The following is a 24,123-nucleotide window of genomic DNA, read 5'->3' as shown; positions in this document are numbered from 1 at the left end:
ACAAACCCATAACCCAGATATGTGGCTGCAAAATATGTCAATATGTACATTCATATAACTCAACGTTTACCTAAAGACAATATAAACTAATAGTCTGCATTGCATAAGTTATCTCAGTAATTAGAATGAAAGGTGTTTTTTTTTTTTAGAATGAAAGGTTTTAGGAAAAACACATCATGAATTACATAATAGAAAGCTCTCCTTGCTCGATTAAATGGTAAAATGAACAAGCTAGATTTTTCAATTAATACAAAGATTCTATGCCTTTTGGTTCAAAGGAATCTTGTGTTTCTAGGAACTTCACATTGAAGTTTAAGGTACAAGAATCAGGGGGCTCCAATTGTGAATTCAACAAGACAGAGTCGTATCATCAACACTGAACTGGTTTTAAAAGAAATTTGCAAAAGCTAATTTTTATTTTTTAATTTTTAAATTTTATTTATTTATTTATTTATTTGCAAAAGCTACTTTTTAAAAACTAACTTTCAGGGAAGCACTTCCTAGGTCAATTGTTTTTAATCTGGTTATTTGTTATACATTATTAGACAGATTTTAGTGTTCTTTTGATCTATGTGATTGTCAATTTCCTGTATTTCTTTGGTAAAGCATACATGCTTACATACATGTGACCTATGTCAAAATTATCATAGTATTGATGCCAGTCAAATAACTGTCCTCGGGGGGCACCTGGGTGGCTCAGTCGTTAAGTGTCTGCCTTCGGCTCAGGTCATGATCCCAGGGTCCTGGGATCGAGCCCCACATCGTGCTCCTGCTCGGCAGGAAGCCTGCTTCTCCCTCTCCCACTCCCCCTGCTCGTGTTCCCCCTCTCGCTGTGTCTCTCTCTGTCAAATAAATAAACAAAATCTTAAAAAAAAAAAAAACTGTCCTCGGGGACCTTGCCATTACGAACATGGTACACAATTCCAACCAACATTCTCTCTGCGTCTCCAGTTCTTCTCGTAACACAACTCCTTTGCATAGGTTTATTAATCTATTTGATGTCAGGCTGCATACAGTGAAACAGCACTCTGATATTAAAAAGTTTTTAGCTGTCACTACACGAGGCTTACCTTTTGCTGGGACAAGCCTTAAACACCGCAGGAAAAGTAGCCAAACTCGTGACTTGTTCCTAATCCTGCCAGCTCCTTAAACATCGGAGAGTTGAAAAACAAACAAAACCCTGCAGAGATGATTCATTTTCACTCCCCAAAGGTTTACTTAACCTTGTCATGTAAAGAGTGGCAATATTTTCCAATGAAGAAAACCAAAGTTGATTAAAGCAGCTTTGCAAAGTTGCTTGAGATACATCAAGAATGCACTTCTTTGATATACCCCAGTAAAATGTATTCCAAGTATGCATGCATGCATGCACACAAAGACACACACACACACACACACACACACACACACACACACACACCCTCTCATGGTACAAAGTCCGTTCTTTTGTTCCTAAAAATGGCTTAAAGAAGAGACCAACCACAGGCTTTTGCTTACATTTAACTTTTGTGCTTTTGAGGATTTGAAGGGGCCACAAGTTATCTTTCAGAAGCATAAATGAAGTTAACAGCTGTGCTGAATGCAATTAAGTAATTCTTGTAACATGTGAACTGCGATACAATGCACTACCTTTTTGCCAGACCCAACTTTTCCTGGAGTCTGCAAATGGGGCCCAGAATTCTAAGTGATATGTATCTGGTCCTTGGGGGAGAGAGGGGAAGAAAGGGGGTGGAAAGGTATTTTCAGGGGCAGACAAGGTACAGTAGGGTGGGTGGGGACCATGGTTTCCTGTTCTTAAATTCTTTTTGAGAGATTTTTGGGCTAAAAGACCCCTGTGAGTTTTAGGTCAGAGTAATCAATTTTGAAAACATATTTCACATGTGACAGCCACATGTGAAACCCTTATATAAAACTTCCACCAGTACACTTCCTTTCTACACAGATGTGCTGTCAAGTCAAAGATGCTGCAGCGAGAATTGTTTTTGTGATATTTTCACACGCTAAACTGGGCTTAACTCATGTCTCTCGTTGTATCTTTGCTTCTAAGGGAATGCCACAGATCCCTCTCTTAGGGCAATGTTTTACTAACCCTAGCAAATTTAATGTTTGGCAATGGCCATTCATCAAGAACAGAATTTAATATCCACCCGTGACCATCTACCAATTCTAACGTGGACTGTCACCCGCTAAAGAAAGAAGTTGTCCATGGACTTGGTGGTTCCTCCCCCAGGATGGCCCAGAGGCAGGAAGGCTCTCAGGGCGGGCATCTCTCTGGCAATCCGTCCTTCCAAACAGTGGACACTGCCGTTCAAACTTTAACAGGGCACATCCTTCCAAGGTGGCCAACCCTCACCTATGAGTGTTGTCCAGGTGGCAGGGACACCACTTGTCACATTTGATGCCGTAGAGCCCTTCTGGACACAGGCGTGCCTCACAGTGCTCACCAACAAAACCTGCTTCGCAGAGGCATGAGCCGCTCACGTGATAGCACTTCCCTCCGTTGACACACTGACAGGTCTCAGCACAGCGAACTCCATATGTGCCAACGGGACACTCGTCCTGGCACCTACCAAGCAGGGAGCGGGAGCAGAAGATAGATTAGGTAATGTCATGTACAAAGACACAGTCCATTCAGATAGGCTTCGTGATGTATAAACTGAAAGTGTTTTTTGCATTGGCTGTATTTTTTAGTGAGGGTCCTATTTACGGGTATAAAAGCAGTAAAGCTGAATTACTCTGGCTACAGGTCGCAGTAATGGCAGTACGGCCTGTTCAAAGGAACAACAAAACAAAACCAAAATAAAATTATGAACTTGGCACAGGAAGCATGTTTTACACCTAGTGCTTTGCTTGCTAAGGGTATACATACATGCTTGTATATACATACCAGAAAGATACCGGGGGATACCAGAAAAGGGAGAAGAGTGATGGCCCAAATGAGGAAATTAAAATAGACGCTTTCCCTGTTTCAAAGAGAAAAATTTGTAGCAAATTTCCAACAATGTTAATTCTCCTGGCTTTCATGGTGACTTTAATATTTAATCTCAGCCACGTGTCTGCTCTTTCCAAAGCTGAATGGCAAAAATTACTCCTCATTTAGAAAGTTATGTATTTAATAAACAAAGTCCTCTTTAGATCTGGGAAGTCAGAACTATTGCAAGCAAGTTTCTTCGATTCCACCTGGGGAACTCCTGTCAGGGGGTATACGGACACGTGGAGTTTCCTAGCACAAAATTTTTTATTAAGGGGGATACTGACCTCTCTTTATAAGAAGGGCTGACAAATGGCAAGGAAAAAATATCAGGTCTCAAAAATTCACTTTATCTTTTAAAAAATGACATTAGAGTCTGGTCCCAGAGCAAGGACAGGCTCTGGATAAGTTGGATCAGGTGGGCAGCTAAGCGGCTGGGAGGAACTGTGATGGAGAAGAGAAAATTATCATCACTCCATAGAATGCATGACCAGTTGTCAGGCCAGCCAAGTTTCTTTTTGACCTGGCAAGGTGACTTCACGGAGCCTCCTGCAACAGAAGGAGCACTTCCTGCCAAGGGAGAGGGAGACGGGGTCTCGTCTAGCGGAGCGCCTGCCATAAGTACCATACAATGTGTGGATCGGAATCAGCAGACACTTCCCGTGTGGCTCTCGAGTCACGCCAGACTCATGGTCGGTAATGTAGGTCAGCACTGCATTTTTTCAGATCAGTATAATGCAAGCAGCAAGTGCATAATAATGAATTCAAGGGTACCTAAAGGCAGTAGCAAAGGGGCTAAAAAGCAAACATTTTCCAGAAGGCTGTGCATAGTTTTAATAATAGGGTGTGATGAGTAACAATACCAAGTTTGGGTGGGATTCTATTTAAATGGAGAAGCTGAATCTTGAGATCCCTTTGACTGTTCTCTGGTTAACCCTGGCTCTAGCATATAGACAAGGAAAGGGGCCTCTTGTAAACTTGGTTTCTCCCGATGCTTAAGACATCTTTACATGTGTTTGTCAATAGGCAAAATGTTCAAGTCAACTGCTCAACAAGCCATTAGCAAAGTTCTATAGTAACTGCCTACCATTTAGCATAAAATCAGATGTGTGCTTTAAAATTACACGGAAGTATACCTATTTTTAGACCAGAGTATTTTTAAAAGGCACTCTATTTTTAACTTGTAAGAAGTCTTAATAAGCCAAGTCACTTAGTTTATTCCTTAATTATGTAAACTTCAGAGAAAGAAATGCTGAGGTACAATCATCGGGCCTGGTCATGGCTCTGCTAAAGGCTGGTAAGATCTTTGCAGCCTGTCTGTCCAGATCTTCTCGTGATTCAGTACCAAAAAGGAAAAGGTAAACAAGGTAAAATAACATTGCTTTCTCTCTCTTGTATGGATTTTGAAAACAAACCCAACCATTAAGCTTTGGGATCCATGATTTCAATTTAGTAAAAAGCTTAGCTCTAAAAGTGGGTGAACCGAGTATAGATCGGAAGCCTGGAAAAACGTCTGCTGCCAAATGACAGGCAAGCAGAGTGTCTATTTTATCCTATCTTGGCAGAGACTTCCTTTTCTTTGGGAAAACAAAATCCATAATAGCTGGTCCTGACCCATATTTACCTTTTGAACCTATAATAAAACATACTACTAGTTTGTATTGTATTATAAATGGCAAAAAGCCATTTGAATTTCCCTTACTAAAGTAGCCAGCGCATAAAGCTTGATTCATATTCTCATTTCCTTTTCACCAGAGTTGCGCATGTAAGAAAATCCTGTTAATAATAGTTACATCTACTTCCATCTACCAAGGTAGAAGATATCTTTCTAGAAAGAGACTTTTTCCATCTCGAAAATAAAAGCAGGGGTGCCTGGGTGGCTCAGTTGGTTAGGCATCTGCCTTTCGCTCAGGTCATGATCTCAGAGTCCTGGGATCGAGTCCCATGTTGGGCTCCCTGCTCAGCGGGGAGTCTGCTTCTCCCTCTCTCTTCCTCTGCCCTCCACCCCGAGCTCATGCTCTCTCTCTTGCACATGCACTATCTCTCTCTCTCTCTCAAATAAATAAAAAGAAAAAGTTTAAAAAAAACAGTAATTGTAAAGTAGCTTATACCTTTCAGGTTAGCAGAGTTAAAAGTCTTTGTCAAACAGACTTATCTCCCTTTTTGGTCCCTTTATCCAAAAGAGCATTATTTCTCAGTGAATTTTATGCCCTTAAGGTTGTTTATGTGGTCCCAAGCAGAACAACAACAAAAAAGCTATCCTAGGAATTAGTAAAAGAGGTAATAGATTTTCTTATGAGAGAAGGCAGAGAGGCTAATAAAGATAGAGCAAAAAATATCAGCCACAGTGGAAATATACATACACACACACACACACACACACACACACACACACACATATATTTTTGTTTGTTTTTATTATTTTTTTATTTTTGTTTTTGAATAATGCTCTGGAATTGGAAAAAAAATGGATATGCTTTAAGTAGAGATAATAAAATATGACACCAATTCCCAAACCAATGAGGGTCACAGGCTTGTTTTAATACCATTTCGATTATTATGTTGCATCTTATTACAAATGGATGGAAAGGAAAGGGAGTTAGCATACAAAGGGTAGCAGCTCCTTTCCCCCTGGTCCTTTTGAGCATGTCCCTCCCCAGAGTGCCTGGAATAACTGGGCCAAACAAACTATGATTTAGTGTGAAAGAATCATATTCCTCATTAAACCTGGGCTCGATGGATCAGCTGCCCGCCTTTCAAGCATCTGGAACTGCTGCTCTGGGGGAAACAGAAAGAATGCTGGAAAATAGCCAACTTTTCCACAATCCTAGATTCAGGAAAGTTCCCCCATTGGAGACTAATGCTGCATCCCCCCAATTCCTGTCTGTCAGGTCTGACTTTACCTCCTTTGACACTCATTCCTTCTTTACTGCAGGTTCTATGGAACACAGGAATGGCCAGACCGTCCTGCCTTCACCTTAACAGGGAGCATGCCTGAGGCACGGATCTCTCCCTCCAGCTCACTCTTAGGGAGCACCAGTTATGTGCCTGGACCCCAAAGGCCTGAGCAATTCCATGGCAACCTATTAGCATGAAGAACACTCTGTTAACCCCTTCAGAGGAATTTCTGTGAGGCTCTGGAAACCACCCTCTCTTCCCTCTTGCTTGACCATGCCACATTACATTTCCCCACCACAATGTCCTCTCCACCTTTCCACAGACCCCCAAGACTGTTATTTGGGCATCCCATGAGTTACTCTGACTGCCTACAAGGTGTCTGTTTTGTTTGTCCTGTCTTCACTCTGGCTGGGAGGGCCGTCCCCACATCCTGGGAATGCTTTGCTGGTAGCTGCCTGTGGTGGTACCTGCTCCTCCGGGGAGCAGTGCTCTGGTCTAACCTCAGGGATCGAGTTCCGCTGACTTCTCAAAACAGGGAAATGCCAAGACCCCAGGCCCTCAGAGCTTCCTTCACCACACCTCCTGCCACCAACTGCCCCACAGCTACTCATTTTTCCCTATCGTAGTGATGAATGTGCATGTTGTCAGTGTGTGTGTGTGTGTGTGTGTGTGTGTGTGTGTGTGTGTGTATGCTGTGTCTAGAACCCAGATGGGGATGGTATAATTGAAAACAGAAATCATGTCGTCAGTTCACTAGCAAAACAATAGTTAATCTAAAATTCACCTGGAAATCAGCTGTTACTCTCCTTCCCTGCATTCTAAATCCGATGAGTATAAGCTTGCCTTACATGTTTGTTATTTTCTGTGTTGCCTCAAATTTGAGACTTAAACTGTGAGAGGACAAGAAAAACAGTTACAGATCTGATCCTCGAATAACACGGGTTTGGACTGTAAAAGTCCACTTGCGTGCAGATTTTTTTGATACATGCGGTACTGTAAATATGTTTTCTCTTCCTTATGATTCTCTTAACATTTTCTTTTCTCCAGCTCACTTTATTGTAAGAATACAGTATATAATACATATAACATACAAAATATGTGTTAATTGACTGTCTATATTATCAGGAAGGCTTCCTAAACAGTTTTGGGGGAGACAAAGTTACATGTGATTTTTGACTGCATGGGGGGTCAGTGCCCCAAACCCCGGAGTTTTTCAAGGGTCAACTGTATTTAATTTTTTTGTGCCCTAAAATATTAGACAAAGCTATTATTTGGGATTCTGCTTGGTCCCATGCCTCTCCTTTGCCGACCCATCTTTCTAAATAAAATAGTAAGTCCAGAACTCATCTAACAACATCTATCCAAAACACAACCATAAGCCAGGATGTAGGTCACAAAAACTTTCTGAGAAGCCCTATGTTACAAAAACCAAGCTCTGAAGGGTGTTGATAATTTGTAACACCAAAAAATTAAATGTAAAATATATAACTATATTAACAAAAGACGAAACGCCTTTTAATGAAGTTATTTTTTTTAAAGATTTTATTTATTTATTTGAGAGAGAAAGAATGAGAGACAGAGAGCATGAGAGGTAGGAGGGTCAGAGGGAGAAGCAGACTCCCTGCTGAGCAGGGAGCCCGATGCGGGACTCGATCCCGGGACTCCAGGATCATGACCTGAGCCAAAGGCAGTCGCTTAACCAACTGAGCCAGCCACCCAGGCGCCCTAATGAAGTTAAACAGATACTACTAACAGAAGTTCCTAATAAAAACAGGGATTTTAAAAAGCACTTAAGCACAAAGAAGTTTACTAAAAACCAGTAACAAACATGAAACTACACTGAAACCATTTTCAATACATTTAAGAGCAAGACAGGAATTTCTGCTTTGACCTCTATCTGTCTGCACTGATTTAAAGATTTAAATTAATGCAATCATTTCAAGAAATGAAATGATCATTATAAATACTGAAAAGTAGAGGCAAATATCTTTTTTTTGTAAATGATGCAATAACTGGTATTTGCTAAAAATAACATTAGAATTAATTTAAAATTTTGGTAGAGAGGCTAAATAAAAAACACTCACAATCAAGTTTTTCTTTATCCTGAAATAGCCAATTAGAAACAGAAATGAGATTTTCCAAAAAATACAAATTATTGAGAAATAAATTTAACAAGAAATTCTAAGCTGGGAGTGGGAGGAAGGTTGAAGAAATTCTTAGGTCATGGATCTCACTAAAAATTAATGATAACTAATTTTTATTCAGTTCCTAGACATCACTCAAATTGATAATTGCTGGTATTTATACAGTTCAGGGAAATCACTCAAGTCTAATAAGAATTAATGTTTGTAAGCTTCCACAGTTATAACTGCTTTAATGTACGTATTCAATCCTGATAACAACGCCAAAGGAGAGTAAAATTATTATTTGAATATTACCCATAAGGATGTGTCTAAGGACACAGGTTCCACAAATCTTTGTTTTGAGCCAGTATAGTCCCCTACCTCTCCAGTCTTTTTTCTTTAATTTTACACACACAGCCACTAAGCTGGGTTATCTGGTCTTTCAGGACGTAAGAAATGAAAGAGCAAATTAAAAGGTGTAAGGTGATCAAAGCCGTCTGTGGTAACACTTTACTATCTAATATGAAAAATGATAGTTGGTGGAAGAGTCACGTGAGCACAGCCACGCATTCGCTCTTATTTCATGTGGGACCAGTGAGCCCTAGAAATCCCATCGGATCTTCTTTGGTCACTACTGCATGGGAAAATGACTAATATTCTTCCCTTTTTTTTAAATTTTTTTAAATTTTATTATGTTATGTTAAGGACCATACATTACAACATTAGTTTTTGATGTAGTGTTCCATGATTCATTGTTTGCGTATAACACCCAGTGCTCCACGCAGAACGTGCCCTCTTTAATACCCATCACCAGGCTAATCCATCCCCCCACCCCCCTCCCCTCTAGAACCCTCAGTTTGTTTCTCAGAGTCCATAGTCTCTCATGGTTCGTCTCCCCCTCTGATTTCCCCCCCTTCATTTTACTCTTCCTATTATCTTCTTCTTTTTTTTTAACATATAATGTATTCTTTGTTTCAGAGGTACAGGTCTGTGATTCAACAGTCTTACACAATTCACGGCGCTCTTAATAGAATACTGAATCATAAGATGGTAACTTTATGCCCCACATACTTGCTAAAGATAACCAGGTACACATCCACTTTTGAAATCTATCAAAAATTGTTTAACATATAAAAAGTTTTGGTCTTTGAAATGACTGTCCAACCACTGGACTGTTGAGCCTGACATATTCATCATGGGTTCTGGATAGCTGATATTTTATTTATTTTTTTGAATGCTTTCTCTGTATCTTCAATTCACCCTTGCTGTCTATGGTTCGCTTTCTACACACTGAGTTGGAACATAATCTGTCAAACACACTGATACTTTATAGATACCTCTGGAATGTTACAGAACAGTCACAGACATGTGCCTACTTTGTGGTAGCAAAGGTGTTCCCTGGGCTCTTTGAGCTTTCCTTCCATGCCATTACAAGCAGTCAGAGAAAGACAAGACTCTCCCTTACCGTTCCCCTGAGTATCCTGGACTGCAATGACATTGGCCTGTGGCAGCATCACACGTCCCTCCATTATGGCACTGACATTCTTGTGAACAGTTCTTTCCGAAGCGACCCTCGGGGCAAGGCTGACCACACACTGTGCCCTGCATTCAAAGAGACTTGGAAAATTACATGGGCCTCCAGCCAGGGAAGGGCCAGAGGAGGAGGGAAAGAAGAGAGGAAACAGAAAGGGAGGAAGGTATAGGGGAACAGGGCTGCAAGAGAATTAGATGAAGGGGATCTTAGAACACATGCACTCCGTTCATCATCTTAAAAATGTTAGAAATTTTAAATGGACTTATTTAATTGGAAAGCCTATATCTCAAGATACGTTCAAAGATGGCAGAATAACCTTAAGAAATACCCATATTAAAAAACTGAAGTTTAAGATAAAGTTACATGAAATTATTATGGTAGCCTAAGGAATTTATAAATCCTCCTAAGTGTTCTTCCGTGTGTCCTTACATGTACAATAAGCCAACAATACTTATTGAGCATCCATTACAGAAAGGGCAACATCTGGTGCAAATGGAATATCCAAATGCTTTGCCATATGTTCTAAAGAAAATATACATTATCACTGTTTTTATTTCTTATAAGGCATAATGGAGCATGAGATGGAAATTTTGTGTACCTGAATTAACAGTAACATCGCCTAAGACAGTAGCCCTGTAAGAATGAACCTAGATGTTTTATTTCAGAAGAAAAACACTTTTATTTTCAGCAGGTTGAACAAACATTGCTGGGCCAAGATCAACAGGAAAGCTTCTTTCTTGGGAAGAAAAATCAAGAGCGTAACTTGGACATGTCTCCTCACCCTAGAGGCTGTCCATCTTGTCAGGCACTGTCATATTTATTCCAATCCTATGTTTATAAGAATAAGTATCAATAAGTCAGTGAAATACTCTATGATTTTCTACTTCACTTGGCTATATAACATGGGCTTGTAGCTTATCATCTGTTTATTGGAGTTATTGTTAGCACAAACAACATATCCCAAATAACAGGGATTTTTAAACTGTTTTTTTTAACTGTTGCAAGCTGTTGCTTTGTCCTTCTTCTCTCTAAAAAAAGGCAGACTGTGGGCACTCTGAAATTGGAGGCTAGCGAACACCAGATGGTTTTGTAAATGTTTATTCTGGATAGCGTAAGAAAATACATTTCCTCTAACTCCTGGCTACCCACAAAGGCAGTTGGTGTGCTAATTAAGTCTCCTCTGGTGATTTCTAGCTATCTACAAACAGGGAAAGTTCTTCCACAGACTCTTGGAACCGAAAAAGCCTTTGAGAGATGATTCAAATCAATGCCTCACTGAAAATCATCTATGTGTCAGGCATAGAGCTAAGCTCTGAGAATCAAAGATAAGGTCACAACCTTTAATTTGTTCACAATGTGGTGGGGGGAATAGATGCAAAAATAGCTCTGATCCCTCCATTCTAGCGTAACTATCAAGATGCCTGAAAAAATAGTATGCCAAGGGTCAACTTGTGGTAAGCAGGAGTTTGGGTGAAAATTCGCATTCTCTCAGGGGCTGACTCTAGCCACATTTATAATGGTCCCACATCAGCTTCAGAGATGCTGTTGAAATATTGTTTATGAATGAAGATTAATGTGAGCAAATAGCTTTAAATAATACATTGTTCTTATGAGTTGAAATACATACATGTGTATGTGTAAAAGGATATATATTCATCTTTGAAAAGCACCTAGAGAGACAGCACAAATAGAATGTTGTAGAAAGAAGTATAAATTAGAAGCTAAGCTATGCAGATTGAGAAATGACCTGAAGCATTCAATAAGAAACTTCTGTCAAGGTAGGGGGCCCAGAGTATAGAGAAAGTGGTGGAGGGGAGGCTCCACTTGGCTGATGGATCCTTCCACCCAGTTGCTGGAACTCACGGTCCAAGCCTGTGATTGCCACTATCCTACATCATAACCACCCCAATCAAGAAGAAAGCTTCAGTCTCAAGATGAGGCAACTCTACCAACAATGTCTACACAACAGTACCAAGAGTAGCATGCCTACAGCTCTTCATCCAAACAACATGGAGCTCTCTGGATACTCTGGACACTCTCTTGCCCCAACAAAATCCTTCCCTTGCCAAGGACCAAACAACGGCCAACATGGCAAAAGGTTGCACACAAGAAATGAAGAAGAGAATGAGTGAAAGATAATTCACTATTTCAAGTAACTAAGAAAGAAATGCCGGTTTTAACTAAGATTTTTAAAAATCCAAAAAGGAGTACCTTAAGAAAAGCTTGGGTGTATGACAAGTTTGCTTCTGTTAACACTGACTTTCATGGGCTTGCATTCCTCAACAGCTCCCTTGTTCACCCCCTCATCAGGCACTCAATAAAGGGCCCCCTGACTCTGACTCCATTGCTTCATGGAGTTTCTCCAGGTTCTGCCTCTAGAGCCAAATCTTGTCTCATTTGCTTACCTTTCTAACTCTCACCTTGGGTCTGATATTTCTTTTCTACTTGTCTCCGTGGCCTTCACATCTTGAGTTCTCCCTTTCTTCCCATGATTCTCACTGGGAAGTGGACTCCAGTTCTCCTTTGCTTCAGGACTACAACAAGGGCATTAGCGGACCCATTCCATCCCAGAGCTGGTTCCTAAGGCTCCAGCTTGGGTGTAGCCCCATCAGAGGGTGGCTTCATGTCTACAGGTCATCTAGGATGAGCGTCTAATAGGATAGTGACAAATACATGTCTGGACTCAGGTGAGGGAAGGCCAAGATTTAGAAAAATCACAGGATGACCGTTAAAGCCATGGATCTGCGTGAGATTTCCAGACTAGATTTATAGTGAGAAAAGAGAAGACGAGTAAGACTGAAACCTAGGAAATACTGTAATAAAGCAGAATGTAGAAGAAGCGGGTTAGGAAAAGAGATCTTCAGTAACAGAGGTAGAGGGTTAGCAGAGACATGGACAAAAAGATTATGAAAGAGGGAGGTGGATGAGCAACGGGGTCATATGCTTTGGTGAAATCAAGCAGCATGAGAACAGAAGGGTCATCACTGGATTTGGTAATTAGGAAGTCTGTTATGATCCTACAAACTCAGCTTCACTACAGCTCCTGGAGATAGCAGGTGATAGTGAAGTAAATTGCTCTCTTAAATTTTATTTGTTAATGAAGGAAACAGACATTGGTCATTCACTTTTGTGCCTTCAAGCACATGTACGTACAAGCCAATGCAGGTAAGGATCAGTATCATTCCCAGGTTTCAGAGAAATCTGGTTGGCGAACGAGCTTTGACATTGAGTGTGTCTTGTAACACCAAGCCTGTGACATACTACATAAAGAAGGTGTGACATGGTCAAAGTTTGGGAAATGTGGTGAGTTACAGCTCCTCTTGGATTTTCATACTAAAGGCTTTGAGAAGCTCTGCAATACTCGGTAAATGGGTTCACCTCAATGTGTCTCTGGATGTACATGACTAGATAATTTTCACATAACACTTACTCTGTTGAGAATAATGTTCTCAAAGAACAACAGTGATCCATGGAACTTAATTATATAAACAATATAATTATAGACATATTTCACTTTATTCTGCTTCACTGGTATATTGTTTTTTAAATAAATTGAGGGTCTGTGACAATCCTGCATTGAGCATGTCCACTAGTGCCATTTTCCTAACAACATTTATTCCTTTCGTGTATCTGAGTCGTATTTTGGTAATCCTTGCGATATGTGCAAAGCATTTTCATTATTATTATGTTCGTTGTGATCTCTGATGTTAACCCTGTAATTGTTTTGGTATGTACACTGGTTTTTTAGACATAATGTCATTATACTCTTCATAGACTACAGTACAGTATAAAACAACGTTTATGTGCAGGAGGAAACCAAAAAATTCATTTGACTCACTTTATTATGATATTCGCTTTATTGCAGAGGTCTGGAACCAAACCCAAAGTATCTCCGAGGTACACCTATATTTAGATACTTTCAGTATTTGACAGCATTGTCTGTCACACATGTGATGAGATATTTCCCTTTTTTTGTCCTGAGGGAAAGTGCAGGACAGATGGCCACTATGTTTTCCATGAGGACCCTCAGTGCACATCAAGATTTAATTGCCTTCTGCCTGAAGCTGGACTGAAGGACACCAGCTTTGAAAACGGTCAGCCATCTCCAATTTTGCAATCTTTAACCATCAGCGTAACTTTCCTTTGTGCTAAAGTCTTCCAAGTGTGTTTTCACTTGAGCCTCCTGGAATAGGTGACTTTGGGAGGGGAGGAAGGGAGCTTACCAGCCAGCCAGCAGGACAAGAGCATTCTCCAGTGACGTGATGACAGACTCCTCCATTTTGACAGGGACATCTCTGCTCGCACTGTGGCCCATGCTTGCCAGGGGGACAAAGATCCTCACAGCTGAGGAGTTGATGTGTGACAAAGGATATCATTATTTACCCAACCACACGACCCTCAGGTTCACAGACACAGCAGCACCCAGGGCCCTAAAACAGACAGCTTTCTCTGCTCAACATTCTTAATTTCATCAACATCAAAGCATTAGTCACATTGGCTAGAAAGGTCTTTGAGGGGTGGTCTAGGCCTTTCCTTTCTTTTGGGGTATTTTCTAATAAAACTGTTTCAATTTGAAGAGAATGTGTCCTATCTGAGAGCACCAAGGATGACTCTTTTCAGCCAAACACCAAGTTCCTTGGTGACAGGAACTTTCCATGTAACTATTATAAAGCTCCTGTGTTACATCTGAAGTCTGCTTTTGCTTGTGGGTTTGTTCCAGCCTCAGAGGAGACGGAAACGTTTGCACATCCCCTGCTTTGTACACATATTCTTCATAATCCATTTTCAACATTCTCTTCTTGACGCTCATCATTTTCCATGCCCTTAGCCCCCACCCTTTTCCTATGAATGAACCTTCTTCTCTAAGCCTTTAATTGTCTTGTTTGCGCTCCCATAAAACTGCTCCAAGTTTTCCAAAGCCCTATTCAATTGTGGCCTTGATAAAAACCCATAAAAGCAATATTAACAATTAAGTAGTTTGAGATGACCATTCATTCTTCTGAAAATGAGGGCTTTCTAGGCTAATGCAGTTTTTTTCTTTAGCTCTACTTTATAGCTGTTAATACTGTTGGCAGGAAGTACTTACTTAATCAGCCGCATTTTTTCAAGTTTTAGTTCTGTGATTTACAAGTGTAATTTTCTCAGTAAGGGAACAAGATTTTTCTATTTCCTATTTTTTTTTTTTTGGCAAATTCTGCCTCTTACTCTGTTTGCTAATACAAGCCAACTGAAGAATGTCCTTCGCACAAAATAAAGTAGTGGAGGTTAAGAAGTTGCTTCAGTTGTACCCAGAAAGAATTAAACTACCTGTGTGCACATATCCTACACAGATGTGATACATTTCTTTTACGGTCACAAAGCAATGTATGTATCCACAGTCATTAAATAACCCAGTTAACCTTTTACCACCGACTGTCTCTAACATCTTCCCTTTTTTCTTTTTTGTATGGCACTGAACCCACACAGCTTTATCTGGTTAAATAGGCACCACACAAGAGCAGAACAACATGGACCATTAACAGTAAACGCAATTGTGGGGCAATTGAAGCAGAACCTCAAATCTGCCCCCACAACCCCCCAATATTAGCACTCAATGCAACAGTCTGGTCCTCTCTATCTCTGCCCTGCTCAAAGGAAAGCATGGAAGCTGGACCTTAGACTCTGGCTGGAGTCTGAGGTTCGAGAGCCAAACAGCAGGAGCATCTCGGGGCTGTCACTGCTGATCTCCCCGCTCTGTGCCCGGAGCCCCGCCCTTTCAGTGACTTCAGGCAGCAATAGGAACAGGAATATGATGGTGGCAGCAACATGAATGAAGAAAGGTGAGCGGACGTTGCCACGCTGCTCAGTAGCATGTCACTTACAAGGCTCCAGTGTAGCCTGGTGGACAGCGGCATTCCCCCGTGATGTGGTCGCAGGTGGCTCCATTCTGACACTGGCATCTCTGGTGACAGTCATTACCGTAGGTGCCCTGCTCACAGCGGTCCTCGCAACGCCAGCCCCGGAAGCCTGCTGCGCAGTGGCAAGCCCCCGTGATGGGGTTGCACAGAGCCCCATTTTTGCACTGGCACCGGCTGCTGCAGTGGGGCCCCCAGTGATCACCATCACAGGCTGAAAGGGGGAGAAACAACAGAGAACATCAGAGTATGGATGTGGGCAATGGCAAGCTCTTCAGAACCAGCTTTCCTCTGCTCTTGACAAGAATGGCTTGATGATCCCTTCATCACCATTCCGTAGCTGGACAGGGGGCTCTGGCACCAGCCCAGGGCAATGCCTCATAAACGTGATCAGCACTAAATGGGCCACTGTCAGTCATTCCATTGCTGAAGCAGGGCTACATTTTCCAGCTTCATGCCTTTGCTTAGCCTGTTTTCCGCCGCTGGAGTGTTGAGTCTGATGTGGCGATGGGAGGATGTAAGTAGTGCAGGGGGAGAGGGAGGCCAGACCCCAGAAGGGAAGGTTCAGCTCAGGCACGGGCTTTAATGGACACACCGAGGAGTTGGGTTGCATTCTGTGAATAAGGAATTGGTCGTAAAGGATTTTAAACAGGGAGAGACAAGGCAGGTTTGCATCCTAGTAAGGTCAGCGGGCTACAGTCTGAGGAAGGGGCAGGAAGGAGCTCACAAGGAAAGGCAGGGGGACAGGGCAAGAAGAATGGCAGCAGATCAGGAAGTAAGTGAGATTCAGGGACCTGGCCTCTGGGCAGTGATGGCGAAGACCAAGAGGGGTCTGACAGGTTGACCTACTGCGAAGCGGACTGACCCTGCTATAGGTCTAGGCCAGAGCAGTCCAAGGCAAAAGTGCTGATCTGCTTTCAAGGTATCAGTCAAAACATCATGGATTGGGAGGTAATCAGAAAAGACAGAAGGTAAGTGAGTCGAACCTGAAATTCACTGACTTACTTCAAAAATAAGACAAACATGAAACTGAAAATGGACAGCAAAGAGAAAACGACACTAGGCATGATTTCAGGGGTGTGAGATCCAGCCCTGTGTGGGGCTCTGCCCTTCCTCTCCCTCTCCCTCCCTGCTCCTCCCCACCCCTCCCACTAGCTGGCTCACACATGCAGGTATTCAAGCACTCTCTCTCCCAAAAAAACAAAAACAAAACAAACAAACAAAAAAACAACAGGCATATGAAACCAGTAATATGAACAGACTTTTAAAAATTAAGTAAAAATATTGGGGCACCTGGGTGGCTCAGTCGTTAAGTGTCTGCCTTTGGCTCAGGTCATGATCCAGTACATGATGACAGTAACAGAAAACAGCATTGGAGAGACAGATTTAAAAGTATAGTTCCAAAGAAAAGGAAGAGTGGCTGTAATTCAAGTGGATGAGCAGGAAGAAGGGAGCAGGAAAGGAAAAGTCCTCAATCCCAAACATTCTAAAAATTATAAAGGGTGATGAAAAGCAAAACCAACTCTTAATATTCATTGCCTAGCCAGCTGCATATTTATTTATTAATTAGATGCTATAAAAATCACTAGGGAAGATACGCTCTGCCTGGAGCTCTTAGGATAAACTGCTTTTATGATTTAAAAAACAGTTTCACGTCATAAAAATTCAGTAACTTCAACAGATCTAGGATAAACTATTGAAAAAAAAAAAAGAAACAAAACCAGGCACACAGCAAACAACTTATTAGACATGCAGGATTCATCTTCCAACAGTAGAACCTACCTTCCATTTCATGATATCAAAAGGTTAAATGAATAATTTTGTTTTTAATCAGTATGGCTTTGTTCTCATTAATACTTTAATAAACATACTTTAACACATTAAAAACAATGAGAGGATTATGAAACCTAAAGCAGATGAAGAAAACAATTACCTAAGAACTCACAGTCTTCTTTCACAGAATAAGATTAGGTAGTAGTTTGAGATTTAAGCCTAATTGTTATTCATATAGTTGCTTCTTTATTGCCTATGGATGTGGTCAAATAATTTTTTTTCAATTACAACTCTTTCAATCTAGGATCTATTCTTTTTTTAAAAAAAATGTTTTATTTATTTATTCATGAGAGTCAGAGAGAAAGAGAGAGAGAGAGGGGCAGAGGCAGAGGGAGAGGGAGAAGCAGGCTCTCCGCCGAGCAGGGAGCCCGATGCGGGACTCGGTCCCAGGACCCTGGGATCACGACCTGAGCCGAAGGCAGACGCTTAACCATCTGAGCCACCCAGGCGCCCCTAGGATCTATTCTTTAAAAATAAAAACTTACACCGTATGCTTCTTTAAATGCCCTCAGGTATCCCAGGTAGAGAAGAATTTCTCCTGTTTTTAAGGTACACCCAAGTAAGTATGTCCCCTGGTTCATCAAGCCTAAGAGTAAGGAAAGTCTTCATTCCATGTAAGCCAAATCCGTTATCTTAGAATCTGATCCTTTTTTCTCCTGTGCTCATCATGATATATCTGACGTGGTTCATCACCATTGTCTGTAGTATAAGTGATCTCATTCCTGAAATGTGAATGCATTCTTGACCCTGCTTTTTGCAGGCTAAATATTCCAACACTCAATATTTTTACTTAATTTTTTTTTTAAAGATTTTATTTATCCGACAGTGAGAGACACAGCGAGAGCAGGAACACAAGCAGGGGGAGTGGGAGAGGGAGAAGCAGGCTTCCCGCCGAGCAGGGAGCCCGATGCGGGGCTCGATCCCAGAACCCCGGGATCATGACCTGAGCCGAAGGCAGACGCTTAACGACTGAGCCACCCAGGCGCCCCAATATTTTTACTTAATTTTTAAAAGTCTGTTCAATTTCACTCGTTTTCTTTGCCGAACCCTCCCTAAAGTTTTCATATGCCTCTCAACTTCTGGGAACCTCAGATACTAAATGAAATATTCATTTTTTTCTTAACGTATCATGGAAGATTAATTGATCAACACAAAACACAATCTTAGCTAATAAAACTACCTTGATAAGGACATCCAGATTGTGTCAGAAGCATTTAGAAAGCAACAACCAGGATGGATTAGAGTTCTTTTTCCCCACTGTGACACTGGGATAAGGGTGGGCTGGAGCACATACATTTTATAGAATATGTTTTACAACAACAGGAAAGTGGTAGGAAGAAATCAAGGTACTGAGGGGACAGAACTGGTCTCTCTTCTTCTTTGTGCCGCATGTCCACATCCCATTCAACAATTTCTCTCCCAGAAGAGCATTCAGGCAGAGACCACTTCTATTTTTGGGGGGTGAGATAAATGGAAAAGACAAAAACAAAAAACAAAACAAACAAAACCCTTAAGACACCTCCTCATGACAGAAACAAGTTCCTAGCAGAAATTGATAACTCTCGGCATCAAAGAAAGCATGTCAGGCTTTTAAGGAAATATTATCATGCCCGACATGGTTAATTTCCTGGTTCTATCTAAGCACTGTGGCATGCTTTGAAGTGACAGCTTCTCTCCTTGGGGCTGTGTTCCCCTAACAGGCCACTGATACATGGGCCTCACAATGTGAATACTGGGCATCAGCATAAGTTGTGCTGAGGGAAAAATCCACATACAAAAGTGTATAGACAAATAAGCAGGAAGTAGAACAAGTGGGACACGGAAGCCTGGCTTCAATTTAGGCATCACTGGGACTTCCTTTCCCTTCTTCGTTTGTCATATTTAAATACTGCAACACATCCATTTTTATAGCTTATCACACAAAAGCCTGATTACTCCAAACACAAGGGTATGTTGACTGTCTAGACTAGAGGCAGAATTTGTTCCTTTTGAACACCAAGTTTGACCAGTTATCCTGAATTCAAGTACTGTGATTGGAAAGACAGTTTGGAGACTCCGAAGTCAAATCATTTCACAACTTTTACTTAATACCTCACTCTAATCTCAAGGGGCAAGTGGTTCACTCCTGAAGAAAAAGGGACTAGGTTGGTTACTGTCACTGACAACTTAAAAAAAAAAAGGTAATTAACATTAATATGGCAATAGCTGGAATATTCTAATAGGAAAGGGTATATGAACCAACTTTTGTTTCAGATGAAACTGAAAAGAACCCTAATGCTCATAAGCGACTCATTTTCAGCTTCTGGTTTCATTTCTTGTTGAGATGTGCTAACAGCTAGAAATGGGCTCTAGACACAGTGTACCCAGATTCATGCAGCTCTTTCAGGGGGCAGCTTAATGAGGGTCTCAGGCAGCACAGATAGAGTGCTCTAATAAGCTCTCACAAGAAGGTGGAAATAAAAGGAAGGTTAAACTATTGTGTAATATCAGAAGTATAGGGTCCATGCTACAATCGTCAGTGACAACTACTGGAACACCGGATCCTCGCAAGACAATGGGCTCACCCTTATAGCTACAACTTCCAGGGACACCAGGAGCCACAGGTTACATCTATGGGCTGAGTACTGAAATTCACTCAATTTATCTCTCTCAAGGGCCCACCATGTGCCAACCATGGTACAAGGCTTAGAGCTCAAAGGAGAATGGTAGAATGCCTGCTAAGTTATTGGCAGAGGCCTTAAGTTATTAGACAATAAAATACCCTGTGATAAGCAGTAGGGTAAGGATATGGATAAGGTATGACAGAAAACACAGGGATGACCCCTAACTAGTGGTGCTGAATTATGAAAGGCTCTCCAGCTAAAATGATGTCTAGGCTGAGACCTAAAGACAGAGTGTGCCCCATTTAGGTAAAGGGTGGAGGATTTGTATATAGAAAGAGGGGAAATGGAAAGGAGGGGAACCTGCAGGAGGTACTACATTCAGAGAGAATGATACGTAGAACAGTCACAAGGCTTTGAAATAGCAAATGCCCATGAATGCCTTCTTCTATTGCATCATGGCCACTGTCATCTTCCTGTGCTCAACAAAAGAAGGAAGTATAGAAATAAGTAGACAGGGAGAGATGCCCTCTCCTCCATCAGTTCTTCACAGTCTTCCAAGCTCAGCTCAGAGCTTCTCTGTCCCTCAGGTACATTTTTTTTCAGACCCAATCTGAGATGCTCTCTGAAAAAGACATCAGTATATATTTTTCATGAAACTCATCTTGCACTCAGATCACAATTTTTATGTATGTTTGCTTTGTTCCCTATCAAATAAACTTGAATTTACAGGTGTGAAGACACACTGACAGCCTTTCTTGATCTCAATCATTGTCGACAGAAGTTTTCACCCAATGTCATGGCAGCCACCCAGTAGACTCCGATGGTTAGAAGCATTCTGATTTCAGGGATATTAAACTGGGAAAAAACTGTGCACCCTCAGTCAGGAAGGAGGGTACTAACAATGATGAGCCTGATATTTACAGGGACAGTGATAACCTCTCTCTTTTCACGAAGACCAACACTTTGATGCACATCTATGGGAGAGCAGATTACCACATCTGTTTTAGACCTTAATCTGGAATGGAGTATCAAAAGCTCTTTAGTCATAAATTCCTCTTCAGAAATTTTTCCAACACAAATAAACATATGGGTGTAAACACAGTAACAATTCACAATAGTTCACTCATTAACAATATTTACAGTGTGCCCATAGACACCCCTCTAAGCCTGGAGACAGATGAACTCTCACAATGGCCCTGTGAAGTAGGTACTATTGTAGTCCCTATATTATGGATGAAGAAACAGAGATCCAGGTGACTTTTGCTAAAGGTACATGGGCAGTAAGCAGTGAAGCCAGACCTCCTGTCTTCAGTCTGTTTTCTAAACCACTATATTTTACTCCCTCCAAAGCTATCATGATGTTTATCCCAGTACTGTTTATAGTAACAAAACTGACAAAATCTAATTTTCTAGTAATAGAAGATAGGTAAAAAGGAATTGGTATAATCACGTAATGGAATATTATGCATCAACTAAAAGTGATATTAGAGAAGAATATTTAATGAACTTGAAAGACGTTACCAATATCTTAATTGCAAAATGTAGATTAAAAATATAGGCACAACACAATCCAATTTTAGTGATATATTAGAATGAACCAGATGAAACTGCTATTAATTTAGGTTTAAAAGAGGCCAAATATCAGCAATTGTATATGGCTGAACCTAATATCTGGGAAGGAGGTGAGAAGAAAGAGCATGACAAAAACAGAAAGAGAGGCAGACAGATAGACAGACATATTGAAAGGTTCTATGGTCAATGGTACCCTTGGGAATCTCTGGGTCTTAAGAATATGCTCGATTTTTCTTTTGCTCATTTAGATTAAGCAGCTTTTCTAAATTTTTTGCAGTCATTGGATATCCTTTGGCAATAAGAGAAGAGCATGCAGAAAAATGTTTTTTTTTTAAATGGTTCGACCTGCTGAGCATTTCTATTGTGCCAGGTTCTGTGATCCATGCTTTATACACCTCTTTCTCGTCATCACAGCAATTACAACAAGGTTGGTATCACGTTATCGCATTCAGCACACAGAGGATATTTAGGATGAGACCATTTAGGTAAAATGTCCCCAAACTCCTGGCTGGTAAATGGTGGCATCAGTATTCAAACCCAAGACTTTCTATGAACAGAAGTCCAAGCTTTTTTCATGTGGCCATCTGGCTCCTAAAGGAATGAAATCATATATTTTGGTCAAACAGAATGTCCCATGATTTCATCAGATATGATCCTCTGAGGCAGAGCAGCAAATGATAAGACCTTTCACTGAGCAAGCCTATGGGGTCAGCCAATGACTCAATATTTAGGGGCACTGAAAATAGGAAATTACCTCAGTCGTGAGAACATAGGGCATTTCTTGAAGAGAAAATAAAATTAAGATGTCAGATCTGAAGAGCTTCCATGAGTTGATAATGACTCTATGCAAACAGAAAAGCCAATAAACTCACTGTGAAAACAGCAATGATGTCATTAGCTTTAGGAGCACACCGAACTGAACACTAGAACCACATGGCACATGGCCAGAGTTCAAGGTCTGTTTGGTGAATGAATGAAAATGATGATGAATGCAAAGCACTATAGCTAACTTTCACAAGCAAACAAACCTGTTAAACCACTTTAACACTTCTAGGAACATTCTCCTCTCCTGACCCACTTTAAACCCTCAGTCCAATTTCCCATTCAAAGGATGGGAAGAGAGGGAAGGGGTTGTAAGACACATCAAGTTGCAAACACGTGTCAGCATTATGCAGCTATTTTCTTCAAATATCACAATAACTCAATGAGATAGCTAAAATCATTCCCACATTTCATGTGCAAAATGGACTCAGTTGATAATTTGCTAAGTCACTTATCATTCAAGTGGCAAATGCAAGTGAATCACCCAAACCTGTTAATGCCTCTAAAGCTGTGATCTTGCCCCGACACCATGGCAGACCATCCCAAGCAACTGATGCCCTTCAATTACAAAATCCGGTATCAGTGCACATTCACTGCCTCTCCCTGATTTTCAAAGGAGACCATTCTAAGATAAAAATATCGCAGGTGTTTGAAAAATATTTTTTTCTTGCCTAAAAGTGGTATTTCTCAGGCTTTAAAGTGTTAATAGCAGCGTCATCAGAATGGTTTTGATATGAAATGTCTCCACACGTCCACAGACACACGCACTGACAAAAACAAGGCATTGGAACATTCTTTGAACAAATGGCAGTTAGTTTAGTAAATCTTGTGTCTTTGTGTAGAGGAAGAATAAGAAAAGGAGCGCAATGAGAGATAAACAGAAATGCCAAACTGAGAGATGCTCTGGAGGAAAGAACAAGGGCACATTAATACATTGCCTCAACCTAAACACTCCTCAACAGCAACAACAAAAAGGAAAGGATGAAGTCATTTTTCCCTTAGATTAAGGTGTAACGTTTACCATTAAGTTCACCTTGTTATAAAAGTCATCAATCACTAGCTGGCTCAAGGAAGGGTATAATCATTTGGCATCAGACAGACCTGGACCCTAGCTGACTTGTCACTTCATAGCCATAGAACCTCGAGCAAGTCCCCAACCTTGGTTACACTTAATTTTCTCTTTGCCACAAAGGAATGGTAGAACATACTAATCACACAAAAAGTACTTGTTCGTATGTGTGACACAGCACATATCAGGTGTACCAGAAATTTTATTCTGGCACAGTAGAACATCCCACCCCAGGAAAAAAGAACACCCTAGAAAAACATCCTTCAGCTGTACATAAAGCAAGAATGACAGGCCTGTTGCTGGTTTGTATTATTTGTTTGTCTTGCATGAATCATTCATGACAAAAAGGACACTTTGGTTCTCACAATGTGATTTTCAAAAACAAATTGCCCACTAACTCCATAAAGTAAAAAACAAGCTCTGGTATCATCCCTTTCAACCGTTTCCATAAAGCCAACTGGAAAAAGCTCAGGCCCACAGTGAACCCCAGTTGTTATGTCACATCCTATTCTTAATTGCCAACCAAGAACTGGATTTAGAAATTTCCCCTGCTTGCAGATGATCAATGTGTCCAGAGGAGTAGGCTTGCACATGGAGCCCAGAAATGTAAAAGGAGGAATTTAGGAAAAAACACGTGAACTCTTTAGTAATCCTCCCATTAGCATGAAGAAATAGGTGGTCATAAATAAAATCTGGAGTATCTTGCCATATTAGTAGGCACCCACCCCACAAATTTGATTTTGCTTCAGCTTATCTATGCCCACTAAGACAACAGAAGCAGCCTTCAAATGCACTTTGAACTTT

General features: G+C 41.0%; 1 protein-coding gene across 6 annotated transcripts in view; it reads right to left on the bottom strand.

Moving 5' to 3' along the window:
- Positions 1-24,123, bottom strand: part of MEGF10 (multiple EGF like domains 10) — a 164,467-nt gene that overhangs the window by 46,453 nt on the left and 93,891 nt on the right. For 5 of the 6 annotated variants that reach the window (XM_073878610.1, XM_025860821.2, XM_073878608.1 and 2 more), the window contains 4 exons: positions 15,388-15,634; positions 13,750-13,870; positions 9,458-9,594; positions 2,354-2,566 (listed from right to left, as the gene is read on the bottom strand). In XM_073878610.1, the coding sequence (XP_073734711.1) occupies positions 2,354-2,566; positions 9,458-9,594; positions 13,750-13,870; positions 15,388-15,634 (718 nt within the window). The remainder of the gene's footprint in view (positions 1-2,353; positions 2,567-9,457; positions 9,595-13,749; positions 13,871-15,387; positions 15,635-24,123) is intronic. The other variant, XM_073878612.1, reaches the window with a different exon arrangement.

Source organism: Callorhinus ursinus, unplaced genomic scaffold (assembly GCF_003265705.2).
Source record: "Callorhinus ursinus isolate GAN/ISIS: 27379988/994484 unplaced genomic scaffold, GSC_fseal_2.0 scaffold30, whole genome shotgun sequence".
Lineage (NCBI taxonomy): Eukaryota > Metazoa > Chordata > Mammalia > Carnivora > Otariidae > Callorhinus > Callorhinus ursinus.
The sequence above is the reverse complement of the archived record's forward strand: the minus strand, read 5'-3'. Positions and strand labels throughout refer to the sequence as shown.